Source organism: Triticum aestivum, chromosome 5D (genome assembly GCF_018294505.1).
Source record: "Triticum aestivum cultivar Chinese Spring chromosome 5D, IWGSC CS RefSeq v2.1, whole genome shotgun sequence".
Lineage (NCBI taxonomy): Eukaryota > Viridiplantae > Streptophyta > Magnoliopsida > Poales > Poaceae > Triticum > Triticum aestivum.
Genome location: NC_057808.1, coordinates 35,907,639 through 35,927,850, shown reverse-complemented (window position 1 = coordinate 35,927,850; position 20,212 = coordinate 35,907,639). Strand labels below are relative to the sequence as shown.

Genomic DNA, 20,212 nt, shown 5'->3' with positions numbered 1-20,212 from the left:
CAAAACTTACACCGCCAAAAAATTCCCCTGGCCCCTGCCATAGAGAACTTGCACAGGACTATCAATTTTAATATGTAAGGTGCAACACTATCTTGATGTACCGCCTGTTAAATTCCTTGGTCAATATTTTTTTACTGGTTCTACAAATATCAATTATGAAATGCATACGACAATACTATTAAATGAATAAAGATCTCTGCGAATCTCGCATATTTTTTTTATGACCACTGTGGTGACTTATTCTTCCTGGCTAGAAGCTAAAGAACATAAAACTTGAGCTTTGCTGCTTCTTGTACCTAATGCTTCGTTTCAAGACTCCATGGAGGGATCATAGGCACCGATGCAAACTTTGAGGGGGAGAAGACCAAGAGCCATGACTCCATGTCAATCCGGAACGCGATCCTCTGACGTACTACAAACTACTGCCGTGGGACGTCCTTCTCGTATCAATAGTTCATCAGCCATCCGACAATAGCAAGAGCAAATCAGTGAAACTGTTCCTTTTGTGGGGGAACAAATCAGTGAAACTTGACCGAAGTGAATTGTGGCTTAAAATGAGTGAAACTTGACTGAATTGAACTATAATATATGAGAGATTAAATAATTTAACTGTAGTGAACTATGGCCCGTCACTAGTAGAAAACAGGGCTTTGGTTCGGCCAGAAAAGAGCATTAATCCCGGTTGCATTACGAACCGGGACTAATGTGAGCATTAGTTCACATTAGTCCCGGTTCGAGCGGCTAGGGCACCGTACAGGCATTAGTCCCGGTTCAAATGGGACCTTTAGTCCCGGTTGGTGCCACGAACCAGGGTGCGATGCCCATTAGTACCGGTTCATGGCACCAACAGGTACTAAAGGACCTTTAGTACCGGTTCGAGCCACCAACCGGTACTAATGGGGTTTGAGGCATTAGTACCGGTTCATGGCACGAACCGGTACTAAAGGTCCCATTTTCAAACTCTACCCCCCCTGTGGCTCGCCTTTTCAGTTTTGTAAAAAGCAAAAGAAAATGATAAAAACTTCAAAAATTAAAATCCTTTCAGATGTAGTTATGTTACTACATGTACTAGTTAGGAAAATTTAAAAACTTAAATTTGGACATGTTTTGCAAAAAGTGTAGGGAAAATGTAAAACGGCTATAACTTTTGCATACTATGTCAGAAAAAAAAATATATCAAAATGTTCAGCACGGGAATCCGCATCCGATTTTGACAGCCTATGGCCTGTTTGCAAATTTTTAAAATCCTCAAATTCTAAAAGAAGAAAAAGTTATGCTCAAATTTCTATTTTTTTGAATTTTTGTTAAATCTGGTCAAACTATGGCCAAACTACTTATTCAAGAAGTATTAGTGTTACTAAATAATTATTCAAGAATATTAGTGTTACTAAATAATTATTTTAGTTTTTTGAATTTTTGTCAAATCTGGTCAAACTCTGGTCAAACTAATTATTCAAGAAATATTAGTGTTACTAAATAATTGTTTCAGTTTTTTTGAATTTTGGTCAAATCTGGTCAAACTGTGGTCAAACTACTTATTCAAGAAATATTAGTGTTACTAAATAATTATTGTTTTTTAGAACAATAGTTTCAAACTCAAACAGTGAAATGTGTGACTTCATGCTCAAGCTAAATTCCTGAGGGTTAATAGGATTGACATCTTACTATTGTGAGGAAAACAACAAGTGCAGACTTGGAAACGAGGGAGAATAGAACCCGAAAGTTAAGCGTGCTCAGGCTGGAGTAGTGAGAGGATGGGTGACCGTCCGGGAAGTTAGATGATTTGGAATGATTAGGGGTGAAGTAGAAGAAGTTGAGAAGGCAACACGGCCGGAGGTGGAGGGAGAACAATCATCCCCACAAATCTTGGACACACCATATTTATCTTGAAGCTTTGTCCATAACTCATGAGCATCCCGGAACGGCATGAGTTGAAATATAACTACATTGCTCAAAGCATCAAAAAGCACATTAGAAGCTTGAGCATTGAGATAAGAGTTTTTCTCATCCTCTAAAGATAATCTTTGGGGATCCTTTGGAGGAGAAAAACCCATATCTACAATTCGCTCTAAATTTGGGTCCATGACCCTAAAGAGATTAAGCATGCGAATTACCCAATCATCAAAATTTGTGCCATCGAAACTAAGAGTGTCAGAGAATCCTAATCCCCTAGTCGACATCTTTACTCTCTAGGCGGTTAAGCCTAACAAAGAGAGACCTGGCTCTGATACCAATTGAAAGATCGAGGATGTTTCCTAGAGGGGGGGTGAATAGGCGCTTTAAAATAATTACGGTTTAGGCTTGAACAAATGCGGAATAAACCTAGCGGTTAATTTGTCAAGCACAAAACCTACAACAACTAGGCTCACCTATGTGCACCAACAACTTATGCTAAGCAAGATAAACTACTAGGTGATAGCAAGATATATGACAAGAAGCAATATGGCTATCACAAAGTAAAGTGCATAAGTAAAGAGCTCGGATAAGAGATAACCGAGGCACGCGGAGACGACGATGTATCCCGAAGTTCACACCCTTGCGGATGCTAATCTCCGTTTGGAGCGGTGTGGAGGCACAATGCTCCCCAAGAAGCCACTAGGGCCACCATAATCTCCTTACGCCCTCGCACAATGCAAGATGCCATGATTCCACTAAGGGACCCTTGAAGGCGGTCACCGAACCCGTACAAATGGCAACCCTTGGGGGCGGTCACCGAACCCGTACACTTTGGCAACCCTTGGGGGCGGTCACTGGAACCCGTCAAATTGCTCGGGGCGATCTCCACAACCTAATTGGAGACCCCGACGCTTGCCCGGAGCTTTACGCCACAATGATTGAGCTCCGAACACCACCAACCGTCTAGGGCGCCCAAGCACCCAAGAGGAACAAGCTCAAGGCTACCAAGCACCCAAGAGTAATAAGCTACTCAACTTGTAACTTCCACGTATCACCGTGGAGAACTCAAACCGATGCACCAAATGCAATGGCAAGGGCACACAGAGTGCCCAAGTCCTTCTCTCTCAAATCCCACCGAAGCAACTAATGCTAGGGAGGAAAATGAGAGGAAGAACAAGAAGGAGAACACCAAGAACTCCAAGATCTAGATCCAAGGGGTTCCCCTCACATAGAGGAGAAAGTGATTGGTGGAAATGTGGATCTAGATCTCCTCTCTCTTTTCCCTCAAAAACTAGCAAGAATCCATGGAGGGATTGAGAGTTAGCAAGCTCGAAGAAGGTCAACAATGGGGGAAGAACACGAGCTCAAAAGATAAGGTTCATTGGGGAAGAAGACCTCCTTATATAGTGGGGGGAACAATCCAACCGTTACCCCCCACACCAGCCCCGCAGAGAGCGGTACTACCGCTTGGCCAGCGGTACTACCGCTCCCCCTCGCGGTACTGCCGCTGGGCCCAGAGCGGTACTACCGCGGTGGTCAGGGCGGTACTACCGCATACGAGTGGTACTACGGCCCCCACTGCCGCGGCTAGTACCGTAAAACCCGACACGAAAAAAAGACCCCTCGAATCGAGGCGGTACTAGCACGAGACCACAGCGGTACTACGGCTGGGGGCTACCAGCGGTACTACCGCTCTAGAGCGGTACTACCGCTTGTAGCACCCAAGCGGTACTACCGCTCCGGCCCGCGGTACTACCGCTAGGAAACCAAAACTGCCATAACTTCTGCAAATGAGCTCCGAATTGAGCAAACTCAAGCTTGTTGGATAGAGGAAGACGAGTAGCAGAAAAAACAGTGACTGGTTATAGTAAGAAGAGGCAGGGAAGGTATGCCAACAAATAGAGGAGTGAAACCTCCAACCGAGAAGAACCGGCATAACCTCCAACATCGAAAACATCATAGAAGATGCGAGTGAACTCCGTTTTCGATGAACTCGAGCTTGTCATCAAGATGACCATAAGCTCCAAAACTCACAAAGAGAAGAACCAAACAAGAACCAATAAAGATGATGCAAGGATGCAATGGTTTGAGCTCTCTATGAACGATACGAGCAAGCTACTCATCGAGAGCCCCCCTTGATAGTACAGCAATCGATCCTATAACCCGGTCTCCCAACTACCATCATGAGACCGGTAAAATAGAAAACCTATCAAGAGCAAACCTTTGCCTTGCACATGGTCCACTTGAGCTAGATGATGACGATCTTGACTCCCTCAAGTTGGACCACCTTTCTTGGTTGCGTTGGCTCGATGAAGACTAGTTGATTGCTCCCCCATGCTCCACTATGGGTGAGCCACTCTTCTGCACATCTTCACAAGTCCATTGTCACCACAATGGACGGCAAGCTTCAAGCATTTGATCTCTTCATGATGCTTCACTTGAACTTGCACACCGCAACCTAACCCCACAAAGAACTCTCACGAAGATCATGGGTTAGTACACAAAGCGTAATTGACAATGCTTACCACACCATGGGATCGCTTGATCCCTCTCGGTACATCTTCTACGCTTTGTGAGTTGATCAAGTTGATTCACTCTTGACTTAGTCTTGATCAACCATGAATCTTTTCAACTCTCTTCATTTGGATGATGTCTTGAATATATACATGAATGATCACACAATCTTCTTCTCCAAGACATGCTTGCAATAAGCTAAACTCTCACATGACCAATCTTTGGATAATTCCTTAATAACACCTTGGTCACCACATAAACTCCTTGAAACCAACACATGAACTTCAAGAAATGCCTATGGACAAATCCTTCAAATATAACTCAAGGCAACCATTAGTCCATAGAGATTGTCATCAATTACCAAAACCAAACATGGGGGCATCGCATGTTCTTTCAGGGGGGCTATTAGCCCTTCTGGGGTAAACTGGAATCACTTTTTTCAGCATTTTCAGGAGATAATTTGTTAAATATTATTATAATGGATGTGAAAACAACTACCACTACAGGGGAAGGAGGTCGTGTTGAAAGTTGTCAGAGCATCCCTGTGTGTGCCATATCGTTCTTCAAACTTCTGAAAGGGGTACGCAAGGAAGTGACTTATGTTACATAACAGTTTTAGCGGGGACATGATCAAAAGCTAAAATATCCACTACTAGGAAAAGGGCTATAGCTGATATGGACATTAATGGTGCACCATGTATGTGGTGCGCCACTGCTACATAGCTGTGGCGCACCAGATACAGGTGCGTCATTATTGACATATTACTAATGGCGTACCTGGTGTGTGGTGCGCCATTAGTAGTTTTGAAAAAAAATAAAATAAAATTGTTAGCAGTGATGCACCAGGGGATAGTGCGCCATTACTAGTTGACATAGTAATGGCGCACCACACCCACAGTGCGCCATTAGTAGTTTTGAAAAAAAAATTGTTAGTAGTGACGCACCAGTGGACAGTGCGCCATTACCACACACCAGGTGCGCCATTAGTAACCCTGGTGCTAAATGCACCCCCTGGACCGCCTTTTCAGTTTTAAAAAAAATAAAATAAAATGATGGAAATGTCAAAAAAATAAAAGAAAATAAGTTTCCCATGTGATATGTGGTCTAGTTGTTGGGAAAATTTACAAATATGAATTTCGACTTTATTTGCAAAATCTCTCTGGAATTTAGTAAAATGGGCATAACTTTTGTATACGAACTCGGATTAAAAAGTTTTTTATATGAAAAATCATCTACTCGAAAAGTTACATCTTCAAAATCCCCAAAAACCTAACAGAACAAAAGATACGGGGCTTTTAAGATCTAGAGGGGGGAAATGAAAAAAAATCAAACTTACTAGTGGCGCACCATTTGCTAGGTGCGCCACTAGTAACAGAAACAAAAATTTGGTTTCAAAAAAAAATTGAAAGGAATTTTTTTTCAAAATATGATACGTAATATGACCGGAAAGTTTGAAATATTTTTCAAAATTTCATCACACTCAAAGTCTTAGACATCAACAAGGTTTAATAGGATTGATATGATAGATATATCAACAAGTGCCTGTGAAGTGAGCTGGTGCTGGAGTTGGATAGAACTGCAAAGTTAAGCGTGCTCGGGCTGGAGTAGTGTGAGGATGGGTGACCTTCCGAAAAGTTTGACCACGGAGTGCGATTTGACTTGAGATTAAGCATATTGACCTGAGATTAAGCCATAGTGACCCGAGATTAAGAAAAAACGAAAAAAAATTGAAAAAAAAGTAATGGCGCACCAGATAGGCATAGTAATGGCGCACTATAGGTGCGTCATTACTATTTTATTACTAATGGCATGATAATAGTGGCGCACCTGTAGTGCGCCATTAATGGCAAAAACAGGTGCGCCACTAATTAGCGTGGAAGTTGTGATGCCTGAATATAATTGGATGGATGGATTCAATGTATTCCCACACTTGTAATTTAGCCATGCTGGCAAACCAGTGTTGGATATTACTGACCTATCGTAACTCATTGTGTGCTGAGATACTGAGAGTTAAATACTACCTAGAAGGGAAGACTGAAAGCTAGCCCAAGGGCTTCACGTGGCAAATCATTTTGGCCGGAATTCACATGTTTAAAATAGGAACTAATCGACGTGTAAGAAATGGAGCGTATATCAAACTGTGGGAGGACCCTTGGATCCCATCGAGCCCAAAGCACAACGTTATCTCGCCACGGCGAGGAGCAATTCCTATGTGTGGTTGATCTTATTTATCCAGGTACTAATGATTGGGATAAAGATTGGATCAGACTATAAGATCAAAGCGTTCCTACTCCTCGAGGGAGCCACGCGTGTATATTTATATTGGGCGAGAACGTCATGTCTTACAGAGTTGCAATCGATCTCCGAGATCGATCTGTTATAGGAGTCCAAGCTACATATGGGAGGAGGTAGAGATATACAGTGATGATTGAGATTACAAGAGATATAATCTAACACCCTCCCTTAATCTCAACTATCCTATTTTCAAATTATGCTTGAACTCTTCAAATGGTTTGACAGGGAGCGCCTTGGTGAAGCCGTCTGCAACTTGATCGTTGGAAGGAATGAACCGTATCTCCAATTTCTTGTCAGCAACCCTTTCTCATACAAAGTGAAAGTCAATCTCAATATGTTTAGTTCTAGTATGAAAAACGGGATTAGCTGATAAATAAGTTGCTCCCAAGTTATCACACCACAGACATGGGATACGGTGTTGCTTAATTCTCAATTCTTCAAGTAGTGACTCCAACCAAATAACCAATGCAGTTGTATTAGCTAAGGATTTATACTCGGCTTCTATACTTGACCTTGATACTGTGGCTTGTTTTCTAGCACTCCAAGGAATTAGATTTGAGCCAAAAAAATACGCAAAACCTCCAATCATCGTCAGAAAAAGCACTCACAAGTGTGGAGTTTGAGCGTTTGAGATGAAGCCCTAAATCCACAGTGTGCTTCACATAGCTTACTATTCTTTTGATAGCTGTCCAATGTGTACTGGTAGGTGCATGCAGATATTGATAAACCTTATTAACATCAAATGGTATGTCAGGTTGTGTGAGGTTCAAGTACTGTAGGGCTCTCACAACACTTCTATATTTTTTACTGTCTTCCTCCTTAAGTAGTCCCCCTTCATATGCTGAAAGTTTTTCTGGAGAAGACAGAGGTGCGAGTGAAGGCTTACAATCCTTCATCCCCATGTGAGCTACAAGTTCAGTGGCATACTTTTCTTGTTTCAGTATTATACCATCTTAGATCCTCTTAACTTCTATACCCAGGAAGAAATGTAAATCCCCAAGATCCTTCAAAGCAACCTCTGAACTCGAATCACATAGAAGAGCATCTGTAGCACTTTGCGAAGAACTCACCACTATGATATCATCAACATATATAAGTACGAAGATATCAACTTTTGCCTTGTTATAAATGAACAGCAAAGTGTCAGCCTTAGATGCAACAAAACCAAGAAGCTTTAACTGGGAGCTTAGCCTAGAGTACCATGCTCTGTGTGCTTGCTTCATACCATAAAGAGCTTTATCAACCTTGCATATGTAGTGGGGTGTTTTCTTGTTCTCATATCCTGGTGGTTGCCGCATGTAAACCTCCTCTTCCAGAATACCATGCAAAAATGTGTTCTGCACATCTAGCTGTCTCTGGACATGACAATAGATAGTACAAGTCGTGTAGTTGCAGCTTTGACAACATGGCTAAACGTATCTTCATAGTCAATACCATACCATTGTTTGAAACCTTTTGCAACTAGATGAGCTTTGTACCTGTCAATGGAGTCATCTGCTTTCTTCTTAATTCTATATACCCATTTGCAATCAATAATGTTTTTACCTCTTTGATCTGGCACAAGATGCCAAGTCTTGTTCCTCATAAGAGTCGAGTATTCTTCATCCATTGCTTTCTTCTATCTTGGATCTCCAAGAGCATCACCCAATTTTGTTGGTTCTCCTCCAATACACAACATGCCCCAAGGCATAATACCATCTATCCTTATTTTCAAATTTCTTATACCTTTCTGCAGTCGAGTTGTAACACGCGAAATAGGTGTTGGTTCGCTGCTACACAGCAGATAGTACAACAAGATTGACCGCAGAAGATCCCGCGGTGGCTGTTGCATGTGTTGGCCCAGAAGATCCGGAGATGCATGCACTTCCAGCTAGTGTGGCCGACCCTATAGCAGAATCGTCAGCAGCCACATAATCTTCAGCTGCAGGGGATCCGGTGCCTGCGGTCGCTGTCGGCAGCATGCCGTGCACGCATGGCGACGCAGTCCCGTGACCACGTGACGACGTGGCGGATGACAATTGTGTCTAAGGTGAGCTGAGCCGCCTGCTATCCAGCCCAAGATCCAACGCCGATTCTCTTGCACAATCCAAAGTGGATTGACGCGCAGGCATTCCTGGCGCCGCTGGATCATCCTCGATTCCTGCGCCAGGTTCGTTTTCTTCTTCCACATGAAATATTTCTTCGTTTTGACCCAAATTTTGATCATTGGGATCGTTTTCTTCACCGTTTTCTTCAAGAATCTACATAAGCTACACAACAGTTCTAGAAATAGCATCACATTGATCAGTACAATAGCTACCGCCCCCGTGATCAAATTACGAAGACTTTGTGGATGAAGAAGAATCTCTTTTTGAAGAAGGGCACCGGCATTTGGATGAAGGGATTTGAACGGGAAAACTAACTCGTCAAAGACAACATCTCGAGAAATATATACTCGCCCTATGGAGACATCTAGACACTTGACACCTTTGTGAAGAGGACTATCCTATAAACACACAATACTTTGAATGGAACACAAGTTTGGGTCTATTATATGGTCTAAAATTTGGCCAGCATGCACAACCGAAGACACGTCGAGAATTATAATCCAGTTTAGTACCAAAGAGACGTGTAATGGGAGTTTCAAATTTGATGACTTTGATAGGGAGCACATTTATGGTTTACGTGACAGTCAAAAAAGCTTCGTCCCAAAACTTTAGTGGCATGGATTCATTGGCAAGTAAGGCTAGACCGACTTCAACAATGTGGCGATGCCTCCTTCCAGCGGACCGGTTGTGTTGATGTGCATGTGGGCAGGAAACATGATGAGAGATGCCAATTTTTTGAAAGAAGGAATTGAGCTTCTCGTATTCACCTCCCCAGTCAGTTTGCATAGCAATGATTTTTGTGTCTAGTTTGTGTTCAACAAGATTTTAAAAATTGGAAAAACTTGGAATACATCAGATTCTCTCTTTAGAAGATACATCCAAGAAAATTTACTATAGTCATCAATAAAACTTACATAATATGAATGTCTACCAACTGATGTAGCGGCAGGTCCCCAAACATCTAAAGAAACAAGTTGTAAGGGAGCAGTGGAGATGCTGGTAGAAACAGGGTACGAGAGCTCATGACTTTTAGCTTGTTGACATGGATCACAAACTGACTCACTACTAGACTCATGACAATAGGAAAGACTATTTTTGCTAAGAACAAGTTTAACTATAACTGAAGATGGATGACCTAATTGACTATGCCACTTTGCTGAAGACGACTTGGTGATGACAAAAGCTTGTTTGTTTGATGATGATAATGATGATATGAGTGGGTATAGTCCTCCCACACACCTTCCTTTAAGAATTATTCTCCTCGTTGCCAAATCCTTAATCCAAAAGAAATAAGGGTGAAATCAAGAGTAAAGCGATGAACGGAGACAAGTTTTTTTTTGAAGCTTCTGGAATGTGCAAAATATTTTTAAGATGTAAAATTTTCAGGAGTTTTAACAATCGAACGACCAATATGAGAGATTGCCATACCAGAACCATCTGCTGTGTGAACTTGATCCTTGCCATGGCACCTTTCCCGCATCGTCAATTTCAAGTTCTCCTGTAATATGATTGGTAGCACCGGTGTCCACATACCAATTAGTGTCAATACCATATGAGTTTGTGATGACATTGGTGCCCTTTTCTTCAGGATAATTATCTTCTTCATATCTCCACCAGCACTGCCGAGCACCTCCGGGGTGATGACGCCTGCAGATTTGGCAGATACCATGTAAGATCGAAGCGTTCCTATTCCACGAGGGAGCCGCGCTTGTATATTTATATTGGGCAAGAATGCCGTGGCTTACAGAGTTGCGATCGATCTCCGAGATCGATCAGTTACAGGAGTCCAAGCTACGTATAGGAGCTGGTAGAGATATACAGGGATGATTGAGATTACAAGATATATAATCTAACACAGACTTTACATATATAATGTTAATGCTCGACGCATATTTCAAATTCATCTAAATAACAAAAGTTTCGGCGACTTAATTTCATGGAGTTCTATGAAGAACTGTTGTTTGCCTGTTCGGTCAGCTTACCACCTTGACTGGCATCACCAGTTTGGAGGTACGACGTGCAATTCTCTTCGAACTCGGTTTGGAAATTAATGTATGTGAATAAGATCCCAAGCAAAATTTTAAAAAATCTGTTGGCATACACTTATGGTATTATCCTTCTAAAAACTACCATTGGAAGCCGGAACATACGCGCGTTTAGTGGATGCCCCTATTTGTGACCCTTCGATTTCAATGCCTAGAAACAACTTATATCTCACATAAGCTCAACCTGATTGCAACCATAGAGTCTGCTACTTTGGTGGATAGATAGGGATCTACCGCTCCGGAGGAACTACTCCAATTGTTGGAGAAACAAATGTCGTGGATTACCCATGGGTTATAGGAGGTTATAGCTATTACAACATGGTGGTTGCCAATAAAATCACGAAGAACGGTTTCCACCATTGGATCATTGAGTAAAAGGGGATATTTTGTTAACGGGAACAAGGAACTATTTATAGTTGTCGCGATAATAAATAACAATACTCATGTGAACCACAGGAACATGTACATACGAAATACAAGAATTTCCACTTGTATTTTTTGACAAAATAATGACTTTATTTAGATAAGGACATAACAACTGCAGTTCTACAATGCAGAACATGTAAGACAAAAAACAAAATTTCCTATCACCCCGAGCAGCTGGCGACGAGGCTCAAACGGGGGAGCTCATGTATGGCACCTTTAGCGCCACATTTCCTTCCTAGCGCTCACGCACCTGGGAGTGGCCCAAACAAAAGTGATCTACTTGTCGCTCAGGTCGCACGTCTCCCTTTTGATCGCATCACTCGGTCGATGCTTCACTGTCAACCATTGACCGTTTGACTTTTGAAAAATAATGAATCGTAAAAATTCGTAAAGAATATGAAATTTGGAGGAAAAAAATCATGGATTTAACAGAGTTCATGGATTTGCAAAACATTTCAAAAAATTGGAAAAGTTCATGAATTTGAAAAAATCATCAATTTTGACAAAAAGTTCATGAAATTTTGAAAAAGTTCATGAATTTGAAAAAAATCATCGATTTTACAAAATAACGGATTTGAAAAAAATGCATCAAATTTGAAAAAGAAGTTCACAAAATTGATTTTTTTTATAGATTTTGAAAAGAAAGTTTATCGAATTTGAAAGTAAGTTCATCTATTTTGAAAAAAAAAGTTCACAAATTGAGAAAAGTTTATCAATTTTGAAAATATTCATGAAATTGAAAAACGTAAATAAAAAGAAAAAATAGAAGAAAAACCGGCCAAAACAGAAAACAAACGGGTTTACGTTGTTTATTTGAAGAAGAATAAAGAAGGTAACTAGGCACAACAAGAAAGTTTTCTAGTTTTTTAAAAAAAGAACACCTGTAACTTTATTCATACCCATAACAATTATAGGTACACTGATTTGGACCTAAGATCCAAGAAAATACAAAGTAACTCATATGACTAAGAATTACAATGAAATCTCTTGAAAACACCTTCTTCACGGTGTCAAACTCTGCTCGAAGAAATACTCCAAAGACTTCGGTAAAGAGGCTGCAATTGGACTGGAGCAACGATGTTGTCACTCTTTCACCAATAATGGTTTTTGAAAGCGCCTTGAGTTGCCCATCCAAAAAGATGGGAAATCTTGATCGATGAACGTACTTGGGCCGGGATGATCCCCTAAAAGTGTAGGCCGTCAAATCACTATATCTGCACCTTACGGAGCTCATTTTTTGAAGGTTTTACAGAATGAAGAAAAAGTATATAAGATGGGCTGGCCCAGATGGAGGGTGTGTGTGCCTGTTTGCAGATATGGAAGAAACGAGCGCTGAAGGCGCCGAATAGGAAATGCGTCCGTACTAAGTGAAAAAAAATCCATTATATACAATGTTTGGACAAGGTAAAACAACAAGAGACGTAGCTAAAGTATGAATGTGCAAGCTGTATCTTTAGCTTTGTCTTTGCATGGAAACAGAGATGAATGGTCACATGGCCAAAACGATGTACTCCTTTGCTATCTCTGCACGGCGGCTGCTGTTCCCTACGATTAACAGGAAACGTCATCTGTTGCCGCCGGACGAAATGGTCCCGACACCACAGGCGAACTATCTAGCTAGCTCTCTCCATGTCTTGGCTGCATGCCGACGCTATGACCCGTGGTTCAGGAATTCTTCGCCGCGGTGGACTGCGGCGACGTGCGGCAGAGCGGGCAGCTGGGCCGCCGGCGCAGCCACTCGTCGACGCATCGCCGGTGGAACGCGTGCCGGCACCCCGGCAGCCGCCGGAGCTCGTCGCCGTTCGCGTACTCCCCCAGGCACACCGAGCACGTCGTGTCGTCCCGCGGCTGATCGCTGTCGTCGGTCGAAGGCGCGGCGGCAGGCTGAACGTCGTCGTCTACGCGTGTCGGCGAGGAGTACACCGACGTCGGATACGCGGCCAGCTCAGCCTCATCGATCCCCGCGGTGGCGCACCGGCAGCCGAGCTCGATGTCGTCGCCGGGGTGCGACGACGATGAGGAGCCGTGTCCCTGGCGCCGCCGGCTGGAGCAGAGGAAGGTGAAGACGGAGAGCACGACGAGCGCGGCCACGGAGGCGCAGATCAGCACGGTGTCTCTAGACATGGTGATCACACCGTTGCAGCGGCAGCCTGACCGTCCCACCACACATATATAGTCTACTTTTACCCGCGTGTCAACACTGTCAACGAATTAGCCCCAAACTATAATTAACGCGCCAATGACCAAATCTGCCAACACGTCTTCTTGCCGTTTCTTGGTCAACGTATTCTTTGCCTTCTGCTTGAACTATTCCGGTTGAGATATACAGGGTTTTATATTCCTGGGACCTTTTTCTGAAGAACGCCGCTAACTGCCACACGTGTGGTATATTAGGTATCCGCTCACACATCGTGTGTGACGTGAGCACAAGGCAACCCACACGGGTTATTTATGGGCGGGCATTAGAATTGCCCACACGTGTGGGCGCAGCTACTTCGTGCCACACGCCCAACAAGTACTATTCATCTCAACATCGCGCGTGTGGCACGAAGCAAGAATGCCCACACGTCCTGGCGCAGCTAGGTTAGGTACCTGCGGGATGACGATTTAGTTGCCATCCGGGATGGCAGATGTAGTTATCCGGGATGGCAAATGTAGTTGTAAAAGCATGGCAACTCTATCTGTTTTGGTTAACTATAGTTGCCATGTCTAATTTATGGTAGTTGCCGCGTGTAATCAAATCGTAGTTGCCGTATGTGATTAACTACTTGCCACATATGGTCAAACAGTAGTTGCCATGTGTGTTTACCTAGTTGTCACGTGTGGTCCAAGCATATGGTTAATCACAATTGCCATGTGTGTTTATCTGGTTGCCACGTACGCGCAATTGCAGTTGCCGTCAGGCAACGAATTATAGTTGCCATGTGTGTTTATTTAGTTGCCACGTTCGCGTAACTGCAGTTGCCATCTACAACGTAGGAGTCGTCGTGTGGGCGAAAAGCAATTCGCCCACACGCGCATGGACTAGGTGGTGGCTGTGTGGGTAGAAACTAGTTCGCCCACACACCAGCCCCGTCCTACGTGGCACACCAAATTCACCTTTTCGTGTCAAGATTCGTGCAAACTGCATTGGACGATGATTCAGGCGTGTGGGCGAGTTGGAGAAGTGTCACACGTGTGGGCGTTAGTGTTTCCGTTTTTTGAATTATTTTTCAACGGTATCGACCTTTTAGCTTTGATTAATTTTTTTTGTAGAAAAAGAAAAAAAGCATGCACATTTGTAGAACGAGATATCTTTTTCCCTAACTTGATCTGTCAGAAATGCACATTGACTCCTTTACTTATTGTTTTTGGGCGGAGAGGATTCTGGTCGGCGGCCGGCCAACGCGGAAAGGAACTGAATTAATGGATGGCTGAGAGCAACTTTAATGGGATGATCCATTTGGTCCGCCGCCGTCTGATTGGGTCGGCGCGGACAAAAGAGGAGGCCCAACGCAGCGACCCAAACTCAAATGGATTCTGCTTCGCGTCCGCGCCGACGCATTTGCGGCCCAAATTTGTGCCCCAAATGCGTCGGCGCAGACGCGGAACGGACGCCACACGCGCCTTTTCGGTGTCCGCCGCAGCCCCACCTGACGGCCGTCCAACCGCCCGCCACCTATCTGGTCAGCTTAATTTATGACCACGGGCGCACACGTCAGCAACGGCGATCGTCCTTTTTTAAGCCGATCGTGCGGCGAGGCCGTCCTCATCCAGCCAGCCCCCGTCCCCATCTAGGCACGCTCACTCCCTCGTCGTCGCAAACCCTAGTCAACCCTAGCCACCCCAGCCGTGCCAAATGGGGCTCTTCTCCGGCGCCGGCAGCAGCAGCAAGGCCAAGGGCAAGTCACCCGCCACCCCCTTTCCCCGGAGTTTCTCCCGCCTCCGCCGGCGCCAGCTCGCCGGCCGAGGCATCGCGTCAACGTGCCGGTGCACCAGGCGGAGTGGCACTGACAGCACCGCGTGCCTCTCCCGTACCCCGACGCCACCCTGCCGCACAACTGGCACCTAGACGCAGAGGAGGTGCAGCGTCGGCGGGCGCTCCTGACGCCGGAGCAGCGCCGCGACTCCACCTACGCCTTCGACTCGCCCAACTGGGCGCGCTGGTTCTCCTTCGAGCACGAGGAGGTGAGGCGACGCGGCGTCCGCGAGGTCGACCGCATCGTGCCACCGCCCCCGCTCGTCGTCCGCGAGGAGGACCAGGCGGCGGAGGCTGCCTACTAGGCTGCCCTTGCGGCGGTCTACCAGGAGAGCGAGGAGGATGAGCGGCGCAGGGCGGCGGCGGCAGAGGAAGAGGATGCGGCGTACGAGGTGGCCATGGCCCTCTCCGCGGCGGGCGATTGTGTCCTGCCGCCGGTGACCCCGCCGGCCCCTGTGAAAGCCGAGCCGGAGCCCATCGAGCGCTATTCCTGGACGGGAGTAGTGCGCGAGTGGGTCAGCGCGCCACCGGTCTGGGTGGGGGCAACGCCGACGCAGGAGGCGGCGTACCCGGAGCACTGGCGCCACATTCGGCTGGCCGAGGAGCGCCGCGACGGCGAGTACCTCGAGATGCTCGAGCGCGACGCCGAGGCCGAGCAGCGCGACGCCGAGGAGGAGGCGCGCTAGGCCGCGGCGGCACAGGCAGCCGCACAGCCCCCGCCGGCGCTGGCACAGCCCCCGCCCAACATGAACGCCCTCTGGAACTCGGCGTTATCCTGGGCCGGCCCTGCGTCGATGCTAGTCCTAGCCATGGGCAGCCCGGCCCGGTCGGCCCGACCCGACCTTGACCACGGCTCGGGCTTGGGCCTAGGTTTTGAGCCTGAAACCCGGGCCCGTCGTTATTTTCGTTTAAGGAAGAGGCCCAGCCCTTGGCCCGATGGGCTTTTAGCATGATGGGCCGGGCTCGGGCCTGATTTTTAGGCCCGACAACCGGGGCGGGCCGGGCTCGGGCCTGGGTTTTTCGCGTCAGGCTTTGGTTGGCCCGGCCTAAAGCCCGGCCCGGCCCGAGGGATGGCCAGGTATAGCCGACGTTCATTGATCTCACGGACTCCGAGGACAATGACGACGGCGCCTAGGACACCCGTCGCCTTGTAGTTTAGTTTATTTTTAGTTGTTATTAATTAATGCTAATATGGACGCGTGGACTCTCGCCGGCCTTCGTGGTCGGCTTTAATGTATAATTATTGCATGTTTTTTTCTCGTGCCGTCAAAAAATGGGTCAGGCCAGCGTTGGGTGCACGCGCTGACCCAAACGCGGAAGCGGACGTTCGTGTCCGCCTGGCCGACCCAAACGGACAAAAGGCGAATAAAATCACCGTCCGTTTGAGTTGACCCGTTGGAGTTGCTCTAATTCTGCGTGTTGTTGTTCGTTTCTGCTGTGCTGTGTCGTGCATGCCGCGCCATGGAATTTGCGATTTTTATCCCATCGTTTCCGTGAAGGGACAGAAGTTACGGGCCGGGCCAGACCAATTCAGGCTCGTCACCTCGTGGACGAGCACCTGTTGAGCATCGCACTCGAACAGGACGGCTAAAAAAACACATGCTTTAGTTTGTCCACCATTTCGTATTAGCACATACTCACTTTGTTTCGAAACACTTGTCGTAATTTTAGTTCAAAATGTGCTACATGTTATTACTACTACCTGAATCCATTTATACACACATTCATTGAACTCTGGTATGTTCACACCCTGATTAACCCACTCAAAATAAGCATCCTCTGTCATCAGTGGCGAATCTTGAAAGAAGATCGAGGGCGGGCTCAAAGTTAACAGTGTGGAAAACAAAAGCCACTAACTCCTAATCTTTTGCCCAAAGAGGGTTAAAATTTGCTAGAACTTTTTGAAATATGAAATTTTGAACCAAAATTTTGTTCTGTTTAGGTAAATAGCCAATATCTCAAAATCTTGTAGCCCAAATTAGCCCAGAATTTTCTAGAATACTGCTGGGCACACATAGTATTTACTGATTTTTTTTGGAATTATTTGAAAAAATATCAAATATTAGACTTTTCTAGCAAAATAGCAATCAGTTCGAACTAATTTAGTAACATGTTCGACCATACCACAAAGATTCATATTCGAAAGCAATACAATTCACACACCAATACAGAAAGGACTAGAGAAGCAACAACAATGATGGTAATCTTGCTTACTAATGGTATTGCAGAACAACTAGAAACCAATATATAGAAATAGATGCCCAATTATCCAACCACAAGCCATCTGTCCAAATTAGCATAAGTATTAGTAATATAAAGGTACACAAACATAAAGCATCAATACATGACTACTAACACTAGTAAAACTGAGATATACCTCTAAGAAATCACATTGTACTCACGAGGCAAGTGTCCATTGCGATCTTTCACTTTCTGGAATCGTATCATAATTTGATCATCGGGGACACTTTTGAATATCCTTTTCTCGCAATAGCACACCATTAAATCATTGAGCCAATCATCTGATATCTTATTGCGCAAATCAGTTTTAATGATCTTCATTGCTGAAAATGTTCGCTCGACCGAGGAAGTTGCCACTGGAAGAATCAATGTCAACTCGATGAGGCGATATACCAATTGGAAAGTTCTGTGTTTTGTTGTTTGAACCATCAACCGAGCATGGGTAGAAACATCCGAACATCCATTGAATTCATCACTTCTCCTAATATTTGTAAGGAATGTAGGAAGTTGAGTTCTTAGCAACAACCGTTCAGCTTGTGTAAAATCCTCAGCATAAATTTCAGCAAGTTGAATAAGTTTTTCAACATTAAACTTTGAGAAGTTGTTTGTTGGAGTAAGGCAAGACATGCAAGCGAGCGACTGCACCAGATGGTGGAAGGAGCATGCGCATGTTTCTCTGCTCTCGGAATTGATGGGCTGGAAAGGGCTATTGAGTGGCTGGGCTGGGCCTTGAAGTTTGAAACTAGTACTAAAAAAAATTTGGCATTGCTGGAGGGCAGGCTCAAGCCTGTTTAAGCCTGCCCAGGAGATTCGCCACTGTGTGTCACAATACATTCTCAATCAATTGTCGTTCTGATTATTAAGTGATAATGACATAACCCACTCAACCATATGTTTGATTGGACGCTAAAAAAAATATGTTTGACTCATTAAACATTGGTTAGTACACGTCTTGTTTTTTTAAGGTTACTTTAGTGCACATCTTTTTCTTAAGGCTTGTTTTGAGCATCTCTAGCCATTCTCCTATCCTATATCTCTCCACCACCCACCCCTCCAACTTTAACTCCTCAAAAATGAACATATCACATGAGTGTCACCAAAATTCATCCGGAAAAGAGGGGGGAAGGAAGGAATTTTACATATTTGGCATTGTGTCGGGCACGTGATGAGCATGATCATCTCTCCACCCGCGTCAGTGGCCATAGGGGGGCGGAGAAAGTGTAGGGGTGATCGAAGGTGGAGCAGATAGCGTCGAGACGGCCGAAGGGTAAAGGTGTAGATTTGGTCCTCGCCATGGCCTTTTCTTCACCGCCACTTCCACAAGAGCCTTGTCAGTCACCGTCGGCTTACACTTCCTCTTGCCATCGACCAACATAAATAGAGGGCGGGTGGCAACGAAGGAGTGGTCGGGGATGGTCGCGGTCTTGCCACCTGTCTTCATGGACAGTGTGATAGACCGCGCAACCTTCATCCCTAGTTGCTTACCTTGTGGGGGTTGTCGATGGTTGTAGCATTGTCGTCGACAAGGTACTGGCGATTGGAGGCGTGTCTAGGGACGGGAAGGGGGTTAGAGCATTCATTCCATCATCGAGCGGGGGCGGTGGCGGCATGCAGCAACACCACCATGGGAAGAGGATAAGACATTGCGGGAGAGAGAAAGGAAAGAGGAAGAATTTTGATGGCTGCTCAAGTCAGCGATGTCATGGAGATGTTTGAGTGTGAACTTTGTAAGTTTTGAGAAACTAAACATTGGTGGAAGCGCGAGACATGGTTTAACCCACAAAAAAGAGTCCATCTAGGGGTTAAATGTTTTTTTAGGAAAAGATCTAGAGATACTCTTAGTACATGACTTTGTCCAATTAAATGTCCTAGAAACACTCACTCTAATCCCAAATGAAGGGTTTGCATGTTGTTTCATCATTACCAATAGCAGTTAAACCCACCAATCATCCTTATGTTTGTCCTCTTATCTTAGATTATGATTGACAATAAATCACAGTAGCCTCTATTGAGAGATAGAAAGGGCGGGACACCCTGTTTTTTCCTTTCCTTTTTCTGTTTTCCTTTTTATTTTTCTGTTTTTCCTCTTTAAAACATTTTGGTTCAAATAATTGTTAATTTTTTAACAAAAAAACAACAAATTATAAAATATTCGTGAATTCAAAAAAGTTCATGCTTTTGAAATATGTCCGGGATCATAAAATTTTTACTGATTCAAAAATTGTTTATGATTTTGAAAACATATTTGGGAAATCACAAAATGTTCATGATTTTGAAAAGAATATTCGCCTACTCAGAAAATGTTCATGCATTTTAAAAAACGTTCGCAAAATTGAAAAATATTCATGTTAATTTTATAAAATGTTCACAACAAATCAAAAAATGCTCCCAATTTGCCAAAAAAACATCAATTTAAAAACGTCCATGCATTTCAAGAAATGTTTGTCAAGATAGAAAAATGTTCATGAATTTCGAAAAATATAGATGCCCGTAATTAAACTGTTGCCAGGTGGTTAGATGGAGTACGAATGAATGAATTCAGGAGCTGTGTCTTTTTAGAGAGAACGAGTCATGGTCACATGGCCATGACGACCTACCTAGCTTAGCTACCTACTCTGCCCTACATGGCAGCTCCTTACAGGACATCTATACATCTTCCGGTATGTAGGTGGTCACAAATTGCCCCGTACGAGGCATCGAGTACGACACATCTTGCCGTTGCGGCCGGAACGGTCCCGACTCTGGACAGG

The 20,212-nt window shown here is 44.7% G+C and overlaps 1 protein-coding gene across 1 annotated transcript; it reads right to left on the bottom strand.

Annotated features, from left to right (window-relative positions):
- Window positions 1–12,738: 12,738 nt before the first annotated feature.
- On the bottom strand, window positions 12,739–13,387 carry LOC123124197 (E3 ubiquitin-protein ligase Os03g0188200-like). The gene has a single exon (XM_044544858.1). The coding sequence runs from the start codon at window positions 13,385–13,387 to the stop codon at window positions 12,929–12,931; it is 459 nt and encodes a 152-aa protein (XP_044400793.1). The 3' UTR covers window positions 12,739–12,928.
- Window positions 13,388–20,212: the final 6,825 nt, after the last annotated feature.